Below are 20,988 nucleotides of genomic sequence, written 5' to 3' on the forward strand. Positions count from 1 at the left end.
GCCTGTTTCTGTTAGGAACATTATTTCGAAGTGTTATGGTTCGATCTAATTTGATAGGTTGATAGGGCTCGAGAGTTCCTAGCGTGTCGTCACTCAAGGTGCGTTCAGTAATTGCAATGCGGGGAGAAAATACATACTGCGCACAATTTGACAGAGGTTTGAAATTACAATTAAAACCACGTGCACACCGAGAAAACACTACGAGCTACGATACATGGCGCAGAGGTGAAACTGCAAGAACGATACGTACAAATGGTACTGTGAATTAATATTTATAACATTTCGTTACCTCGCGCATAATTTATTCCCAACAATTTCGACATGAATCCATTTCACAACGATCTGATTATCCATCTTTTAATACGCCGATTTAGTGTCATTTAGTGCATCACCCGAGAACCTTACCGAATCATTAAACTATTTCTTTTCGGGGCCGAAGATGTTCAGAAAGTCGTGATTAAAAGTAGGAAAAGCGGCAAGTACAGATAAAACGATGTTTCGCATTTGCGCATGATGTTTCGGCAAATACACGGAAAAATCGGTCTCTGTCGGGAGGGCAGCGGCAAGTTCTAAAGTTTGTCCATTAAATATGCATAAAATCAAACAGGTGAATGAAGCTTTGCGAGGGATCGATCCAATCAGCGGTTTTCGAAGCGCGATGTCGGTCGTAGCGGAGCCGTAATATTCGCGGCTTAAGAAGGCCAGCCAATTAGAAAAGTTGCTGGATATCGTCGGTCGGTACTTGTGTCGCATGTGTTTGTACGAGCGCATATAGGTCGTGTATATATATGATATCGTACCGTCGCGAAATATAGTCGCAGCCATCTTATATTTTGTGTCGGAGAAAAACAATTTGGCCGTAGAAATGTTTCGCGATTGTCCGTGAAGCCGCTCGAGAACGGGAGGCGTGCGCTCGATGAGGCGTGACGTTTTTCGACCCCAGCCCAGACTACTACACTAGCAAAGGTTCGTAGAAATTATGCTTTCTTCCTCGGCGAGAGCAAAACCGACCCCCACTAGCGAGGCTGGTGCTCGCGAGGAATCCGGTTTCGCAGTCGAAATATTCCGCCGTTTCTCTCGTCGCTCTTTTAAAAATAGAGTCGACCGTGTCGCTCGCTGCTGGGCTACGTTCTGTCGACGACGGCATCGCGCCGTCTTCGAGCGCTTCGCGTAAAAGTTATGCAATCAGCTGATCGTCCAGCTACCTTCTGTCACTTGTCAAAGATAAATGTCAAAACCGCTGGTCTAACCTGGTCGCCGCGCGTGCATTCGAACGTGTCCGGGCATGCATTATACCGGGATTACGAGGCTGCCCGCGTCGTCGCAAACAACGGTCCGCAATGGAACGGATCTCGTGACTGACTGTCGGAATTGATAGATTTATTTATTTATTTATTTTCCCCTGTGATGCAGGTGGATTGGTACGCAGGATATGAGCAGCTTGTCAAGCGCAACCTGACTCTGCTCCCCGATCAAGAAGCAGTGCAGCAGCAGGAGCCACAGTCGCAAGAGCTGGCTCAGCCGCAGCAGACTGACATTATGACGTCCATGTTCGAGCAACAGATTAAAAGCGAGCCCATGGGCTTCTATTCTGTTGCTTCGAGCCGTTCGGATGGCTCTAACTCTATGGTGAACCTGTCGGACGACCGGGAGGACCTCTCCCAGCAGGAGGGTCATCTGCAGCCCCAGCAACAGACGACCCTCCAGCTGAACCAACAAGGTCAACAACAGACGCAGCAGAGTCAACAACAGGCCCAACAAACTCAACAACAACAACAGGGTCAAAACGTGCAACAGGAGACGCCGAGCCGTCAGTCGACGGGCCAGCAGACCGTGAAAGAAGGTTCCAGGTCCAGACCGCAGCCTTGTAAAGTATGCGGCAAGGTGCTATCCTCCGCTTCGTCGTATTATGTACATATGAAACTTCACTCGGGCAACAAACCATATCATTGTACGGTATGCGAAGCGAGTTTCTGCCGTAAGCCGTACTTGGAAGTGCACATGAGGACGCACACGGGAGAAAGACCTTTCCAGTGCGAGCTGTGTTTGAAAAGGTTCACGCAGAAGAGCAGTCTGAATACACACAAGCGAGTGCACACGGGTGAGAGACCGTACGCCTGCGACATCTGCCAGAAACGTTTCGCCGTGAAGAGCTATGTGACCGCGCACCGTTGGAGCCACGTCGCTGAGAAACCTCTGGTCTGCGACAGATGTTCTCTAACGTTCACGTCCAAGAGTCAATTCGCGATCCACATCCGTACCCACACGGCGAGTACCACGTACGAGTGTAACATATGCGGACGCACGTTCGTACGCGACAGTTATCTGATACGACATCAGAATCGTGTACACCGTGATATGAATCAAAGCAATACAAATCACAATCCACCCACGCCGCAGAGCACCAGTGGTGGCACACCGGGGACAGGCTTCGAGAGTCCAGTTTGTGATCTACGGTACAGCGAGGGACCCTCATCGTTGGATGGCCTGGCTGGCTCGAAGGGAGGCATCGCAGCTGAGATCGCCAGCTTAGCGAAACAGAACAATCTTCAACTTCCTCTACCGCTGCTACATCCGCAGACTACCAACTAGTGTTTAGACGTCAGTATGTCAGAGTCCTTACCGCAGTCACACCAGTCACCACCGCAGCAAGTAGTATGTCCCACCTCGGCGTCTTCGCCATTCACACTTAATTCACCCGAGTCTCACGAGCACACACCATCGCAGAGTGTCTACCAAACGACAGGCTCGTCCAGCTCCCTGGACAGCCTCGGCTCCCAACTCTACCCGCAAATCTCATCACCCCCTATAAATTCATCCGCATCCGAGACGCATCATCATTCGCATCAACCGCATCGCGGCATTCCTCCACCAGGGCTTCACCCTGCGCTCTATTTATACGCTCAGTACTCGAACACGAGTTCTCCGATCTCGTATCCCGATTACATTCAACGCAACAATGATTGAACTGAGCCAGTTTATGCCAGCAGCGACGATCTACACCGCGAACGATTTATCAAGCGACGATTTTTCAAACGCGCGCGCCCTCGCACGCCGGTCTCTGTCTCTCTTCGGTCGCGTGCCATTTAACGGTGCTGGTTAAACAAAGTGCCTAAACGAAGCGTCCGCTTTCTGGATCGCGACGGATGCTTCTTCACCCTTCGATCGTTGGAGATCACCGACCGCGGAACGATTTTTACGCGCCGATCTTGTTTCGATTTTTTAAAAGTAAACACGACGAAAATGAAAACAATACGACACGGAAGCGGGTGCACGGTGATCGATTGTAAATTGATTACCGTTTCGCACGTACTCGCACGCCGGTATATGCGTATATAAATATATGTATATGTGTGTATATATATATATATATTTATTTATACGTATATTCTATTGGTCCATTTAATGGATAGCTAACGACACGATCGACGAGCGTAACTTTTAACGAGAATTAAATAGCACCGGTCGAAGAGAATCCGCGCGCCTCGATTCGGTCGCTATACACTTTTTCTTCTTTTCGGAATGATTTTCGTCGATCTCGTCGCGGGCGGATCGATGTTCGCATAAACTACGCTCGCGTTTCTACCACGAGAAGGTTTTCCAAGTTTCCGCACTTCTTGATTTACCTGTTTTTCAATCCCATCTGCGAGTACATATACATATATAATATATATATCTATGTGTGTATATATATTATGCGCGAACCATTATACGCATAACATATTTATATTATATTTTTAAAGGAGTTTAGTCACTTGGATCTGTGATATAGATAGTAATTATTATCTACAACGTTTAAACTATTGGTTTACTATTTTGATGATATCAAAAAAAAGGGGGAAAAAGTACGAAGAACGAGGAAAGGAAAAGAAAAAAAAACGATAGGAAAGAAGAAGACGAAGAAAGATGAACATTAAAAATATGACGAAAATGATTAAGATAACACGAAACGGAAGCAATGTCACGGAGCGATGTAGCTTGTCAGAATCTAAAAGGGAAAAAAATAGTCAAAAAGATGAAAAAACGGACATATATTGGTCTCTACCGAAGGTGTGTTTGGTAGACACCCTACTATTACTTTTACAAACAGACAAACAGGAAAAAAAACAAGAATATTACTATTACTAATGCTGCTACTACTACTACTATTACTACTACTACCTACTATTAGTATTACTCTTACTAATACTCTCACTACCATCACAACCATTACCACCACCCACCACGGATACTTCCCCCCACCCCGAAAACTATATATTATTATCGCTATTATTAATTAATACTATTACTACTACGATTATTATGATTAGAAACACGCAAACTTCGTTTTAGCGACATAGGACGCGTGTACTGGTAGGACCCGTGACACGGTCATCATGATTTCCCCCATTAGCTTCGGACTCTTTGAGTTTTGTTCTCCTCCCCCCACTCTTTTCCTACACTTTTTTCTTCGACCATCGCCTGTACTTTTCTCTCTCTTAGTTTCAGTTCCTTCTAACCATCGATCCGCTAAATTTCTCTACACCCGCACCGTCTACGTTACTCGTTAACAGTAGGAACTAGAGGCCTCGTGTTTCACGTGTACAGGGGGTGGAAAACGAATCTCGCAAATATACGTATATACTCATAAAAAAAAAAAAAGAAAACAAAAGAATTAGTGCACGAAAATGTGAATTCGACTAATTGTTTTCACGTACATCAACCCTTTGCTCTAAACACGAGCGTTACTCGTTCCTTTCAAATCGAAATGAAATTCTATTGGTTCGTAGCACAAATTCATTCGGTTATTATCAATTACTCGACGCTAGAACCGCAGCACGAGTCGAGGAGATTCATTCGAGATTTCTTATCATTTCACTGTTACCGAAATGATTCCGCTTCTTCGCTGAAATAAATTAATTTCTGCACGCGTCGCGACGAAAGTCGCGAATCCTTTTGCACACCTGTGTGTTTGGTACACGTGAAATCGTTAGCTCTGTTTGATGAACGGTGCGGGTGTGCAGTTTTTATCAGAGTAGGACTATCGTGCTTGTCGACCGAATGATCCCCGCCGCTTATGGTTGATCTACGGCGCCATCGAACCGGCTGGAGTCATTCGCATCGGTGACGGGCGCGGCTTTGAATCAGTTCCATGGGTGTACTTACTTTTCACATATCGAAGTGTATTGTACACACAGATACATATTGTATATACGTATACATATACGTACGGATGTATTATAAAACGACGAGCGGATGTGCAGATCGTTAGTTCTAAGTACTAGGAGTGTAATAGCAGGGCTGTTGATCTATATTTTTCTCTCTCTTTATTTTCTTTTTTTTTTCTTCTTCTTCGACTACTATACTGTTTAGAGATTAGTTTCTAGCGATTATATCGGTTATCAGAGTGCCGTCGGTCGACGGCGTTCCCGGACTATTAATCACGGTTGATTAACGAATCTTTTACCGCAAGACGCCACGAAGCTTAGAACAGGAGCGGGGGAACCATGACAGACGCGAACACGATTCTCGTTTCGAACGGGAAATCTCGGGATCGAGAAACGATAAACGAACGAAAATTCGGGGCGTGCGGGTACCCGAATACGGGTAGCCTCGGGTCGGCTCAAGATCCCGAAAGTTTCTCAAGCTCGGGTAAATTGTAGTCGGGCCGGGATCTCGAAAGTTTAACGCATTGCCTACCCGGCGATCGTTTCATAATTTTTGGAAGCCACGGCTGAAGGCTTTTTAATGGATCCTTCGACAGTAACAGCAATTTCGATCGTGGACCAGGAAGTCATCTCCGATAACGTTATCTAACAATTTCGTTCGAGATTATAAAGAAGAGGACTTCCGGTCGATAAAGCGTTCGGGGACCCGAAAATGTAAAATTCGATGGACATGAATTAGACTACGGATTTTATGCACTTACGACAAAAACGAGTAGGCCAAATCTAAAAAAGGGAAAGCTGAAAGAATTTTAAAATAAAATCGCTTTCAGTTCATTGAAATGATTAACTTTTTGTATTGCTGATGACAGACGTATCACCATATGTCTAATACTGTAAAAGTAATAATTAAGGTATAGTACAGAACAAAGCAAAAATTCGTATCTTAATAATCTATGTAGCTCCTATATGTCGCGATTAATGCAGACACTTTTTATTTCGCATGAAAATGCTCGGGCGATCACAAATTTTTGAGGATTCCCGAGCCCGAGTCCGCCCGAGTGCAGCATCGGGTGCCGAAATTTTATAAATTTTCGGGATCGAACCCGAAATTCCGGATACCCGCGCACCCCTGGAAAAAATCTCTCGAGAGCGAAAGAAACGAGAAACACGCAAATCCGCGTGCCTCGGAGACTTCCTTTTGCGATCGTAGGCCGGTCCCTTTTTTTAGTCTTCTTCGCCACCGAACAAAGGAAAGAACAATTTTTCCCTGCGCGCGTATGCCCGAGGCTTTTCATTAAAAAAAAAAAAGAAAAAATAAATAAACGAGACGCGAAAGTCAACCGGGCAAGACTGATTTACTCGCGAATGCTCGCGGGGGAGGAAAGCAAACGGAAACCGGAAGGAGCTTCTCCTTCCTGGGCCTCTCGCCCGTGACCTTCGGTCGCTCGGATAATTTGTCGGCGAACCGAAGCAACCATACTCGGGGAACCCGCATTCGCTCGAGCCGCGGACGAGTGATCGAAGGGTCGCGAAGGTTCTTGAGGGCGAAAAGAAATTTCTTCCTCCTCTTCTCGCACGGGAGAGCGGAAGAGAAGAGAGAGAGAGAAAAAGAACACGTTTGCTCGTTTTGGTTCGGGAAAATTAAGTGCAATGAGAGAACAAGAACATGATGCCCTTCATGCTAGCTAGTCATTGCGCAGTTCTACAAAACGAACAGAGGAAAAACGGAAACAATACTAATCGTACTACAAAGCTGTGATTTAAAGCCTCCGGTGCATATGTCCGCGCAGCTCCTAAATATATACATATATAAATGTATATATATATATATAACGATACATATTTTGTAGCTTGTTACAACTGTAAATAACCGTAGGTAGCTCGTAGATATGCCGAAAGGAAAATAAGAAATTACAGTTTCAAATCAATCGGTCGATCCTTTGACAACACGATCTCTTTTCTCTTTCCCTTATCTACACCCCCTCGTCACCGGAAACCACTCCTCAAGTCCTCGATCATGACCACAACGCGTCCGATATTTTTTACTCTTCGTGCTCGCTGTTTCTCTCTTTCTCTCTCTCTCTCTCTGTTAACCCTTTCCTCGATTCTTTCTCTTCGATTCGCGCGCAAACGGGAGCAACAACGAGTAACCAGCACCGAAAATTGTTGTTCCGAGACCTGGAATTACCGGGTTCGATTTCTTTTTATCGGGAAGCTCCATTGGGTTTTTAATCAGATCGTTACATTTCGTTGTTTCGTTTATTTCTATTTATTCTCGCGCCCGTTGACGTAGATCGGGAGAGATCGAGCAACCGGGCGCGGATCGCAAATTGTTCTTGCCCCGTGACCGCGATGTCTGCGAATTTGTGATACCGGATTCCGATTTTTAGCCGGAAACTCGAATCTGTTTTATTCTTTTCGGAAACTTGTGCAATTTCTTCGAGAAATTCTACGTATTTTTGTACGTTCTATTGTTATCGATATCGTGCTCGAAGCTTTTCAAGCAACTCGATGTTCCCTTTGTTCCGACGTTGTTCAGTCTTTGTTACATTGGAACGGAACGGTTTTAGCGTAGTTACATTTTTACCGTGTTTGCTTGTTTCGTAGGAAGCATGCTCTTGTTTGTGCTTTTTATCGCGTTAGAACGATTGCGAACGAAATGTGTAGAGAGATTTGAGAAAACCGAGTCGACTGTGTCGATTTTTTAGTACTCTTTGCTTGCCCTTTACGTGGATTTACTGATCGGTGCAATCTCGAAAATAATCTTTCGCAATATTTTACAAGTTAATAAAGCTCCAATTCCGGTGGGTAATTTTAATTCGAAATGATGGTAATTAAGGCGAATTAATTTGCAACGCAATTATCGAAAAATTATCGACAAACGCACCGCGACTAAAGCAGCTGCTCTTCGGCAATTGTGGTAGCAAGGATTTCGGAAGATCCGCCATCTTGTCGGGCTATCGAACACGGCGCGTCTATTGTTCAGTCCTGACCACTTTCGCAGTTCCCGGATCAGTTTAACGATCTCGATAATTCCGGCCGCAACGCCGCGGTCATGCCCCGAGAGTTCTCTTTGTATTCCTGGCACGCGATATCAAAGATCTTGTGTATTTATCGTAAAAGCAAACCAAGGGACAGCTCCCCTCTTCGAGAAAGCACATGTCGGACCAATCTAACGGAAACTTGATAAAAGAGAACGCAAGGAAACCGCTGGCAAATACTAGTTAAAAGTATAAATCGTAGAAGAAGAACGCCCGCGGAGTTCTGAAATCCGCGAACGAACGAATTTTACTGGAAGTTATACAACTAACGCGATTAGGCGCGCGCTCTATCGGACACGAGAATCGTTTGTTCAGGAAAAATTGAACATCGCTGTCATTCGTCTATTTTCTTCCTCGTTGTATATAGTTACGGAGCGAAAAAATATCCGATTTTTGCCAGAGGATCGCGAGCTCGGGGTGATTGAAAATTCACCATTTGTGTCCACCATTTTATATTTCCCCTGGAACGAAAAGGAAATTGTAAATACGTTAGTTTAATCGCGAGGAGCATGGAAAACAGCGAGATTCTCTTCTTCCTCGAGAAACGACGGTATTCATACTTTCGTCTTTCATCGGAGGTTTCTTCCCTTAGGCTGCGCGTCCACTTGAGAGCCGCTAACGAGAGTGGCTCTGATTCTTGAAACAGCAACAAGCTGTTTCCGAAATATTTTGCAAAATTATGTCACAATATTGCATTGAATGTGAAATCTAAAATCTGGAATCGCTGGATATTTGCGTTCGTACAAGCTACTGTATTGCCGAGTGGGCGTTTTTAATATGGAAAGCGGAAGCCACGCCCACCGAGAGCCTCTCCGACGTCGCTTGCCCCGCCCCGGTGGCCCCGCGGGCGACTCGTAGCGCTCCCAGGGGCAAAAAGCGTCTAACAGCTACTCTCGAAGGCGATTCTCTAGGGCGACGCGGCAAAACCGATCTCTATCTCCCAGTCTCGCACGTGCAATCGCAAGAAATCGCGATCTCAAAGTATTATTCCCGTTCTTCTTCCCCTGTTCTCGCTTACGTCGTTCTTCTGTCCCCTTCCCGGTTCCCACGACTGAATATACGACGACAGAGTATTTTCTAATGATCGATCGTCGTCCCTCGGATTCGAACAGGGGACGCGCTTGAGCTGCAGTATGCGATTCCCATTCGAACCGGAACGAACGACTCGATTTTGTTCGTTCGCTTCGATTGTTGGTTCAAAGAGTATATTTTATTGCGTGAATTAGAACTCCCGACTCTATTCTGTTTCACGAGAGGATTCTGTCTTCGATTCAAAATCTCTTTCTCCTTCTCGATTCTACATTCTCACTTTCTCTCTTTCTTCTATCTCTCTTTCTCTTTCTCTCTCGAGCTTCATTTCGCGCCGAACGGAAGGGGGGGGGGAGATTTTTAGACGCCATTTTTGTACACAGAACAATCGCGAATGTTGCTCGGCCGAGGAATGAAAAATCGCGAAGTTATGGGATGGGAAAGGCTCCATGGGAGGCGCCCTGTGCAATGTGATTGTTGTGTTATCGATCCATATTTTACATGACCGTTTCGAACGTGATTATAATTTGCAGCCTGTCTTTAAAATATTGGAATATTTCGAGAACCGAGCGAACGGAAATGAAAAGAAAAAATGTCCTAGTAGTGGATGCTTGAATCGCATTCTCGCTGTAAACATGATTTTGAAAATTCGTAGGTTCATCACTGTACGGAAATAGAATAAAAAAGCCTTGGCACGTTCCGTTGTTTTCCGTAACGTAACAGCTTTGAAATTTGACGAGTCGAAGACGCTTGCGATGCAATTAAAAGCTGACTAATTAAAGAGCGGCTCTCGATTCCCGCCTAAAAGCGCTCACGTTGCCCCATCGAGATCTATCCCAGCCATAAACCGTCCGAAAAAGAAATAGTGCCGGCCTATCTGCCTTCACGGAAGCATGTTCCGCACCGCGGGACATAGTAATTGCAATCTGTTGATTTTCTACTACCAATTTACGGGAAATTCCGGCCCTATTGCAATCATATCCGTTCGCCTGAATTGTCAGTGAGAGTTTTAGGGCGGAGCGCGCGCCATTTTATCGCCGGTTTGTCGCCATTTTGTCGAAACGGAAAGAAAGATCGATTTTCTTGTTTGTCAATCGTCTCTTGAAATATTCCGATATTTATCCAGGACACACTGTACACACCCATGTATATACAAACGAGAAATCGAAATTCACAACAATAAAAAACATGTATATATTATACATATATATGATAGATATACGTATATTTGTTGAACATATTTTTCTTCGACGCCGATTAAATTTTCGTTTGACGATTCAAATGTATATATGTTATTATTATTATTAATTATTATTATTTCGTACTCGAACGTGACAGTATTATATTTTTCGAACCTCGGGCTCTGTAGATCGACTCGCTCGACGAAAGTATGCGTGCGGAAAAAATAATGATCAGTCTCCCTCGTTGCTGATTGAATCGTTTCAACGTGGTGTTCTTTCGTCGCGAAAAGCCACGGACATTTTTTACCAAATAATTTGTTGATCTCCGAACAACTCCGTCGACACTGTTCAATCAATAAAGTCGTCGATGATCGAAAGCTTCTGAAACATTATTCGCTCCTCTTCGAACGATTCGAGTTTCAATGCACGTTCCTTAATCGTAATTGCAAAAGGCCCAGTCTCGTTGTTGTCTGATTAGGCGAGCGATCAGGGTTGTTTGGGTACTCGAAGCGAAACTTTCATCGAACTGTACGAAACAGTATTAATTATTCAACCGAGGCGAGCACTAGGCACGTGTATTTTTTTTAGCGAATCATACTGTGCTTGAACTTGACCAATTATGCTTGCACTACGGAACTACGTCCTGAAATTATTTATGCGCTCAAGGCAATCGAGTTACTGTCAAATGATATTATCTAATGCTTTCGAATTCTACTCCTGCTCAAAATTAATTTTCTGAGCTATTTTTTCTCCTGTATTCATGGTACTTATGGTTCTGAATTTATTTCTGCGCTCGAGGCAGTTATTGCCAATGGATAGTACTCAATACTTTTAAAGGTCATTGAATTCTACCCTACTCGAAATAAATTTTCTAAGCCACTTTCTCTGTATCTGCATTCTAGAACAATTATACTCGAGCTGTTGAAGTACTCATGATCCTTAAATTATTTCTGCACTCAAGGCAATTGAGTTATTGTCGAATGACTGCACTCAATACTTTTGAAGGTCACTGAATTATACTCTACTAAAACTTAATTTTCTGAGCCACTTCTTCTGCATCTGCATTCTAGAACGATTATACTCGAACTGTTGAAGTACTCATGATCCTGAAATTATTTCTGCACTCAAGGTAATTGAGTTATTGTGGAATTACTGTACTCAATACTTTTGAAGGTCGCTGAATTATACTCTACTAAAAATTAATTTTCTGAACCACTTCTTCTGCATCTGCATTCTAGAACGATTATGCTCGAGGTATTGAAGTACTCATGATCCTGAAATTATTTCTGCACTCAAGGCAATTGTGTTACTGCCGAACGCCTCTACTCAATAATTTTGAAGGTCACTGAATTATACTCTACTAAAAATTAATTTTCTGAGCCACTTCTTCTGCGTCTGCATTCTAGAACGATTATGCTCGAGCTATTGAAGTACTCATGATCCTGAAATTATTTCTGCACTCAAGGCAATTGAGTTACTGTCGAATGACTGCACTCAATACTTTTGAAGGTCACTGAATTATACTCTACTAAAAATTAATTTTCTGAGCCACTTCTTCTGCGTCTGCATTCTAGAACGATTATGCTCGAGCTATTGAAGTACTCATGATCCTGAAATTATTTCTGCACTCAAGGCAATTGTGTTACTGCCGAACGCCTCTACTCAATAATTTTGAAGGTCACTCTACTCAAAATTAATTTTCTGAGCTACTTTTTCGCCCGTATTTAAATTGTTGACCAACTGTAAATGGTCTGGAGAACTACTCATGATTCAGAAATGATTCCTGCTGAACAACCGTGCCGAATGTGCTCGGCCGACGTTGAATCCTCTCGCAAATACTCCGTTCCTCGGGTCCCAAAAATACTCAGTCTACTTAACCGCCTGGTTGTCTCGGCGCGAGATGCTCGAACAAATACTTCCCGGCTGACCGTCGCGTCGCGTCGGAGCTAATCGAAACGCTCGAGTATCCGAACCGCCCCGTGGATTCTCTCGCAATTAAATCGACTTTCGGCAAGGTACGAGGGGCCGAGGGGGTGGGAAGGGAGAGAGAGAGGGGGGGAGGGCCACGAACAAGGGGACGAGACCGGAGGATGATATACGAATTTAATAAGAGCAAAATCAATCGCGACTTTTTAATCGGGGCTGGGTCTACCTGGCCGAGCTCTCTCGGCGACGGGTGAAACCGGAAAACTGTAGAGCAACGGGTATAAAGGGAAAGGGAAAGAAGGGAGCTCGAAGGAAAGAGGACGAGCCTCCGAAGGGGTGTACGAAAGGAAACGAGAAAACGGGAAGGATAAGAAAAGAATTAAAAAGAAAAAAGAAAAAAAGAAGAACATAGTGACGAAAACGACGCGCCCGGCGGCGTCGTTCAACATTGCGCCTGTACCATTTTGCTTCTTTAGCAGAGTACAATGCCATTTATTTTTGTAATACGTTTACGTAGGATAGCTCTTATTTTTATAGAGGTTTATCGTGCTATACCGTAAGTCTTATAGAGGCCTGCGTATAAAGAGTATAGTGTGTAGGATTTTTCATAGGGGAGTCGCGGATCCCACGACACGACACGCGAGATGACACGCACTTCTGGCACCGGCTTTTTACTTTTTAACATGCGTCCTGCTTAGACCGGAAACCTGGATTAGGTTTGGGGTTAGGCTCGTCAGCTCCGCGAGAAATAGAACCGAACGAAACTCTTCTTGATACGATTTTTGTTCCATTTCTGAAGGAACCGGGACTATTTTTGGTGGGACATGTATAGGAATTACGTTCTCGGGACCAGTTTTATTTCGCCCGAAGATTCACGGTCCGGTGACGAACATTATACAATAATACTGATCACAGTCGCTCCACTCGTGACCTACAGGGTCGAAGTCAGTGAATTTTGATTAGTTCAATGGTGCTCGTCGGATAATCCTTTAAAAATCGAAGATTAAAGAGAATTTTCTAAATAAATTATAGCTGCAGCAATTTCATCCGTAAACAAATTGTCCCGAGTACCCTAATCCAGTAACCTCTTCTAAAAATATTAACTCTTGTTTTAGATGCGGTCATCGAAAGTCTTCCGGTACGATGTATTAATTTGTTAGTGCCCAAGAAAAATCTCCAAGGACAATGTCTAAGCCTACAGAGTTCCAAAATTATTCCACCGAAAATAAAACGATTTAAACCATAGCAAAGTCAGAAAAACAATGAAATTACTAAATTTCTAGCAACTGGAGCTGATCAGTTCCTACACCAACTCCTCGAGATAATAATTTTGCGAGGATCTAAATCTTCGGGGGTTTTAAAAGAAATCCCCATACAATTGTTCCACCAAAATCTCGAAAGCATAACGAAGTCAGAAATATTTTGATGTAAAGAATAAATTTGTAGGAACCGGGGCTGATCGGTTTAGCTTCCAAAGGACTCGAGGAGCGTCGGGTTCCTCGGGGCGATGATTGCGCGAGGATCTAATTACTATCGACCAGGGGCGACTTCGTCGCGTTGGTCGCGTTTCAGACGAAGGAGGGGGGGAAACAGCAATAAAAGAATCGCGGACGAAGAAGGAAACAATAAAACGTATCTCCGCGAGAACAGCGTCGATTGCGCGAGGGCCCGGTCGCCTCGATAATAACTTCGACCCTCTGAATCTCCTTTTTCACCCGTCGGTGATCGATTACCGTCGAGACGGCGTAGACGATAGTGATACGAAGTATTTATTCCGATCGACGCTTTTTATTCCAGCAGCAAGACGAATTTCCATTTATAATCCCAGCGCGCGCGGAGGGAGCCTCGAAAATCGGGGGGGGGGGGGGGGGGGAAAAGTTCTCCCGGGAGACGTTAGGTTGTTTTCAATGGAGTCCATTCGGTAAGGTATCGGGTCATCTTATCAAGTCGTTTCTGACGAAAACTTTAAGCGTGAAAGTTCCGTGCAGACAATTTTCACTTTGCATAGAAGACTCGCGGTCTAATTACAGTCACACGGTTTTTATTCCACCGATAATACTTACTTTTAATCATTGATGCCTTCGCCATCTTTCTGTCGACTGATCGATATCGAACGTCGACTCGATCTTGATGCATCATACCCGCGAAAAATCCAATTTCCAAATTCGAAGAATCACTTTTGACAAGCAACGAAACGATACGCCTCGGAATGCATAGGAAGAAGTTTCTACAAAAATACAATATGCACGCGGCGATAAGAACCGACACGACTTATGACTTGTAGGATGACCTAATACGCTCGATTCTTAGCACTCGTACCAGTGAGATAGCTATAATAAGCAAATTCGTTCGACATCCACGAGTATTTCTCGCACGTTTGAACCGCAGGCTTGCCGACAGGGTTCAGACGTGAACATAAGTTGCACGCGACAACCGAACGGCGTCGTCGTTTCCGGAACGAATGGCCACGCTGAGAATAAACGAACGTTTAACCCACCGACGGCGGAGCCTGGGTCTATTGTGACCTGGCGCATCAAAATCGTAATTTAATTACTCAGTTCCGAGGAATTGAATTAAATGAACAACGGAAAGACTAGTGTGTCTACAAGAAATACTACCAAAAATATGTTTAAAAAAAATTCATAATTAAAGCAGCGAATAGTCCTAAACAATTATAAAATAATGGTCCGCTGTCCGAGGGTTAATCTAATATTGGAGCTAAACAACAACAAAACACCGGTCGAAAGCGTAGAGCAGCCCCGTTCGGCAAGCCCTGCGGCGGGCACGGGCGCCCGCCGCTGCCCGCGGGCATAGCCGAGGGCAATGTGACGTCAGTGGGAAAAATATTGTCATAGGCGGAACCGTCGAAAGGGGGCGTGGTTCGTTGCCCGCCAAGTCGCTTATGCCCGGGGAAATCGAAATACTCTGCCCGCGCGGGCTATAGCTGGACGGGACTGGCGTAGACAATAGAAGTCCCCGTGCGACTTGCGTAACGACTTAATTTCTGTTCGTAATAAAATGGACCAACGAGACGAGTCCATGCGTCGATTTCACGTTCAACGTACGGGCGAACTGCCGCGGTTCGATGCCATTAGTATAATGAAAAGCAATCGAGTCGAAAGAGAGAAGCTCGGTGTACGAACACTTCGATAATTCGAGATGAACGCGTGTATTTTTTCTTTTTTGTCCGGGCGAAACCGGAAGAGTTCTACAGAGTGTCCCAAAAATGTACTTCCTTGAAAGGGGTGATTCCTGGGATCATTCGAAGTAACTTTTTCCTTTGCGAGAATGTTCTCCGTGGCTTCGTTAGGGAGTTATTAGCGAAAAACGCGGGCCAATGAGAGCGCGACCACAGCGGACGTATGGCCACGCCCCCGCTCAGCGGGACCTGTCATGGCGCCGGACCTGAACCCGTCCACTGTAGCCGCGCTCCGATTGGTCCGTGTTTTTCGTTAATAACTCCTTAACGAAGCCTCGGAGAACATTTTCGCAAAGGAAAAAGTTACTCCAAATGACCTGAAGAATCCCTTTCAAGGGAGTACAACATTTTCGGGACACCCCGTACAGCTTCTCTGAGGGTTTCGTCTTGCGAGATCTCCGTTCCGAACGTCTTCCCCGATTCGCGAAGGTGTTCCGAAAGTTTTACTCTTCGTGACTAATGATCTTTCGTTTGATACCGATTGCTCTGTTCGATTTATCTTCCAACACACGCAGAGACAGGCGAAAGCGTCGTATGTATCCGCACGATCCCCGGCCTCCTCGGGAAAAAAGGGAATATACTCGAAAGTGGGTGAACAGATAATTGGGGAAACGATCGATTGGCTCGTTAGCCCGTGAACATACGTACACCGGCGTAATGATTTTTTTATCGCTTAATATTATCCCCCGGATCGAGTCTCGAACGGTGCCTAAGAAGCCTTCATTAACATTTACGAACGACGGTCAAGCGAGTTCTGAATTGCGTGTCAGAGAAATCTTCGCCGACGTTGCGTGCACGCTGGAACAGATTTTTCTGCCATCGGCAGCGACGCCTTTCGCGGTCAAAAAAAAAAGAAAAAACAAACCATTTAAATGAAAAACTCAAGAGAAATTAAATCATACAAAAATTGTTGGTACTTCGGTGAATTCGGGTTAATTGATTTAGCCCCGGGCCCCAAAATTAACGATCCGTCCCTGGCCATCGGATCTCAATTACACGCTCGGATACACGATAGTCGTAATTACCGCAACTTTGCGTTCATTGTCTACCGAAATTTCAATTTATCGCGCCGATTTTCCTTCTTTCCCCTTACCTATTAACTTCAATCACGGACATTTACGAAACGGTAAGGTATGAATGTGGGTTTTATGCATTCGCAGTGGACAATTATAGAAATCGTACGATCGTATCGTCGCTAAAATGAAAAACGATCTTCCGTTCGACGAGTATCTGTTCGAACAGAAAGTTCCACGGACCAATTTACCGATGTTGGAGTCGAACGGGAATGTGATTAAACTGAAATGTTTTTTCAAAAAGAATCAGCCTAAAATCCAGCGTGCACTCGGCCCGAGGCGAAAGATTTGGTGCTCGAGACGAAAGGCGAGATCGCGACTGTAGAGATCGAGAATTTCGGATAACGGGCAAAGTGAAACGAAGCAAAACGGACGAGAATGATCACTCGGAGGAACAAAATAATGATTCTGATACGATACGACGATAAGGATAAGCTATACCTATATACATACCGTCGATGCGTAGAAAGTACTGTGTCACATAGATATATATGTATATTAAATATACACGGACGCGCGAGTATGAGTGGGTGTGCGCGTGTATGCGCGGATCATTAGGCATGAGCGTGGACGTGGGTGCATGTCAGCGTGTGTGCGTGTATGGGTGCAATATTAAACAGGAGGATTATCGTAGTGCTCCGTTTAAGGAAAGTGTACTGGGCGCGGAGAAAATTACGTTGCGACTGATCGCGGAATGAAATTTTCTAAAAAAAAAAAAGAAACAGGAAAAAATAGGGAAAAAACGACAGAGAAATAAAACGAAGGACACCCGGAGGCTGCGCGAAAGCCTCCGTCGCTTGGGACGGAAGAGTTTTAGGTGGGTTTCGCGTTGGCAATTATAAATAATCGACGACCGGGAATATTGTTTGACGTCTGAAAGCGTCGGCGATCTCTTTTTTATTTTTTCTCCGCCAGGATCGACCATGCGTTGACCATCGCCGAGTGTATTACATTTCATAAACCGGACGCGGGCCGGATCGGGCCTCGTGTGTCATAACACGGTGACACTAGAAAATCACGTCGACACGTTTTCTCTGTGTCACCTGTTCTATTTTCGAGCACGCTAGACTATCCCGCGGTTCGAAATGATTGCATGGCCTATATTTTTTTTTCCTCCCCGCCGCTTACGTCAGTCTGGAAATCGTTTGAAAAATTGGGCGGAACGGTCGTCACGGTCGGAAGACGAGAATTCGGGGTGTTCCATCGACGATGGTCAACGCATCGGTGCGAATAGCCGTGCGACAAGTTGACAAAATCAAAAGGCTGCGACTTCTTGCTCTTGACCCGTTGGTCCGCCATATTGGTTGATCGATCACCGAAGGTAATGCTTCTGGGCGTTAAACAGCCCCGAAACGCAACCATTTTGGTACGCGACACGTGCAAAATCCTTCGATTGTAGCCATTTTTATAGAATATTATGTTTTCAATTCGTTCCCTAGTGCAGAAGTGAGAGAATATCTGTTCGGACGCATCGGCGCCAACATGGCGGACACTTGAATCGAAAATGCAACCATTTTTGTACACGGTACGTGCAAAATCCTCCAATTCTAACCAGTTTCGAAGGAAACCTTGCTTTTAGTTCAGAGCGCAGAAATCGGAAAGTATCTTTTTGGAGTTCATCGGCGCCAACATGGCGGACACCTAAATGAAATAACCATCGAGTATTCCTCTTCAACCGTTTCTTCGCGCAATGCATACAAAGTTCTGAAATTATAGCGATTTTCACAGAAAGTCGTGTTTTCCACTTATCCGCCACTGCGGAAACGAGAAAATACTTTCTTGTGCTGCATCGGCGACATCGCACGCGTGTTCGCCAATATGGCGGACAACGCTCGAAACCGAGTACACCTCAAAATTTAAGCAGGTTTTGCGTTGCGCAAAATTTTTGTAATCCTAACGATACGCGAGGAACGATAATATTCGCAGAAGACGGAAAATATTTTCTCGAACTGCAGCTGGAATTAATTAGGCGAAGGGAAGCGTGAGGCTTGGCTTAACGTTTTGTAAATTATTCGGTCCACAGTAGCGTCGTTGTTTTTGCTGCACCCGGTACAGCCGAGATGAATAAATAACGCTATAGATCTAATATAAACGACAATGAACAAGTAGATAGGTCACGCCGATACATGTATGTACCTATAAACGTAAGACGAGAGTACGCACTTTTGTAATAGTAGTTCCGGAAGGGAGAGATGAATAAAAATTACGATATATACAATAGCGAATTAAATATATATAAATATACATATATATATATAAATATATATATATATATAAATATACACACATATATATGTATATGTATATATATATATATATATATATATATATATATATATATATATATTAAAAGCAAGATATATTATATATTGATAATGAAAAAAAAAAAGAAGTTGACGCTTGATACACCATAGTTTTCACCGACATATCCTGGTTGAACACATCCTCTTTACGTACATACTGCATACCTATACATATAGTTATTATTACGAGTACACGCGACGATAGAGTATTTTATGATTAAACGATAAACAATTATGATTACGATCATTACGGATTAGTTGATATGATTACGGTTCTTGATTATCGTCACCGTCACATTACATAGAGACATAACGATGGTACAACTAAGGCAAGTATGTACTGTACATAGCTGTCACCCTATGCCCCGTACGACTATTATAAATATATACATCTATATACATATGTATATACATAATACGAATGTATATACATATATACGATATATGTGGATATAGACATATATATATACACATACGACACAACACATTAATGTAAAGAAAAGTATATATATTTATATATAGACACGAAAGCCATTATTCAATCGCAGACCATGGATTATCGTTGTACCAATGTTTATTTTCAATCACCTATTGTCACGGATACGATTATTGTTTCGTCGAGAATCATTGTAATTAATATGATTACCACTAGCGATCATCGTCACGCAACGACACGGCTGCGATCGTGTATAATAATTTTAATTAGCGCTGCGAGACATGCGTATTAATTACCGCTGAAAGTAGATCCTCACTCTTAGCAGCATAGACGAGAAATTCTATACACTTATTTCCGCAGATTGGACTCTACCTCAATTTTCTTCGTTCGAACCGGGACAGAAAAAAAAAATGAAAAGAAGAAGAAGAAGAAATAAAAGAAGAAGAAGAAGAAGAAGAAACGAACGCAAACGCGAGAGAGGCGTCCTCCACACGTTTTTTCCGACCTTCCATTATCCGCTGAAAAAACACTGATTCGTTCGGTTTGAACTACGCTCTGTAAACTTATACGTTATTATCTACTATTAAACAACTAGTGAGAGAATCGTTAACGAACGAACACAAAATGAAAAAGAAAACACAAGAAAAAAAAAGGAGAAAGAACACAAAAAAGGGGGAAAATAATAAAAGAAACGGAACTGCAGCGACCTCAGCCTGTGATAGTTACAAAGGATATTATTTCGATTAAGAATTTGCTGTATTAGATCTACCGTAGGTCAAATGGATCGGCGATAGTCCGAGGAAATCGGGGAGAGATTGTTTCTGCGAGACGCTTACTATCGGGGCCGCGGTGCCTAAACGCGTCGTCGAGAGCTCGTTGAGAATGATCGTTGACCGAAGGAGAGAGTGAGAGAATGACAGAGAGAGAGAGAGAGAGAGAGAGAGAGAACGGTTTACACGGCTCGGGACCAGTGTCGCCAGATCAAGACTTGTTCCCCCACTCTAATTTCCCTTTCTACCGCGCTAATTCACATTAGTCTAATTCACGCTAAGTCACGTGACACGTTCCGTCTCTGTCGTGCATACTCCGTTACTGGCTGAGAGAGGGTAACTTTTTCCCCTCGATTCGTGCTCCCTCCCCTCGTCTGGCGACACTGTTCGTGACTACGTTTGTATACTTTGTGGCACTATTCTCGACACGTTAGTAAGATTTACGAGATACGGAAGGGGAGAAAAGCAAGAAAGCATATTTTATTTGATAACGAGCTTCGTCGATATCGTTGCGAACGCTACCGTAGCGCAGTTTGTATATATACGTGCCCGATACGTTGAACCGACGTGAAACGTTTTGCTTTTACGTTTTCACCGTCTGTGCGACACATTCATACATACATACACACACAGCCATACACACACGGACACATTGTGTAGATTGTACATTTGCTTCGCGATTTCCTTTGAGGAGTTTGTAAAAACGAATACACGTATCGGGAGGAATACTTTCTTTAAATTGTACGTATTATTGTAATTACACCGCCTGTATACTTGTAATTTTACCTGTAACCGTATGTGATACGAGAACAAAAAAGAAAGAGAGAGAGAGAGAGAGAAAGACACAAAACACACAAAACACACACACACACACCGAGTGCTC

General features: G+C 43.9%; 1 protein-coding gene across 4 annotated transcripts; it reads left to right on the forward strand.

Annotated features, from left to right (window-relative positions):
- The first annotated feature begins 118 nt into the window (after positions 1-118).
- LOC143359585 (uncharacterized) lies at positions 119-20,963 on the forward strand. Of its 4 annotated transcripts, none has more exons than XM_076797608.1 (2): positions 119-255; positions 1,414-4,095. In XM_076797608.1, exons 1-2 carry the CDS (start codon positions 253-255, stop codon positions 2,590-2,592), a joined length of 1,182 nt encoding a protein of 393 aa, XP_076653723.1. In that variant the 5' UTR covers positions 119-252; the 3' UTR covers positions 2,593-4,095. The 4 variants fall into 4 exon arrangements, 3 of the variants coding, with proteins under 3 accessions (XP_076653723.1, XP_076653724.1, XP_076653722.1); XM_076797609.1 differs by lacking the exon at positions 119-255 and adding an exon at positions 831-966; XR_013083134.1 differs by lacking the exon at positions 119-255 and adding an exon at positions 19,696-20,963 and having other exon boundaries at positions 1,408-2,655.
- Positions 20,964-20,988: the final 25 nt, after the last annotated feature.

Source organism: Halictus rubicundus, chromosome 12, assembly GCF_050948215.1.
Source record: "Halictus rubicundus isolate RS-2024b chromosome 12, iyHalRubi1_principal, whole genome shotgun sequence".
Taxonomy (NCBI): Eukaryota; Metazoa; Arthropoda; class Insecta; order Hymenoptera; family Halictidae; genus Halictus; species Halictus rubicundus.

Bases quoted from the DNA above. Each gene is read 5' to 3' on its own strand.
- LOC143359585 (XM_076797607.1), top strand. From the start codon at position 1,408: ATGCAGGTGGATTGGTACGCAGGATATGAGCAGCTTGTCAAGCGCAAC.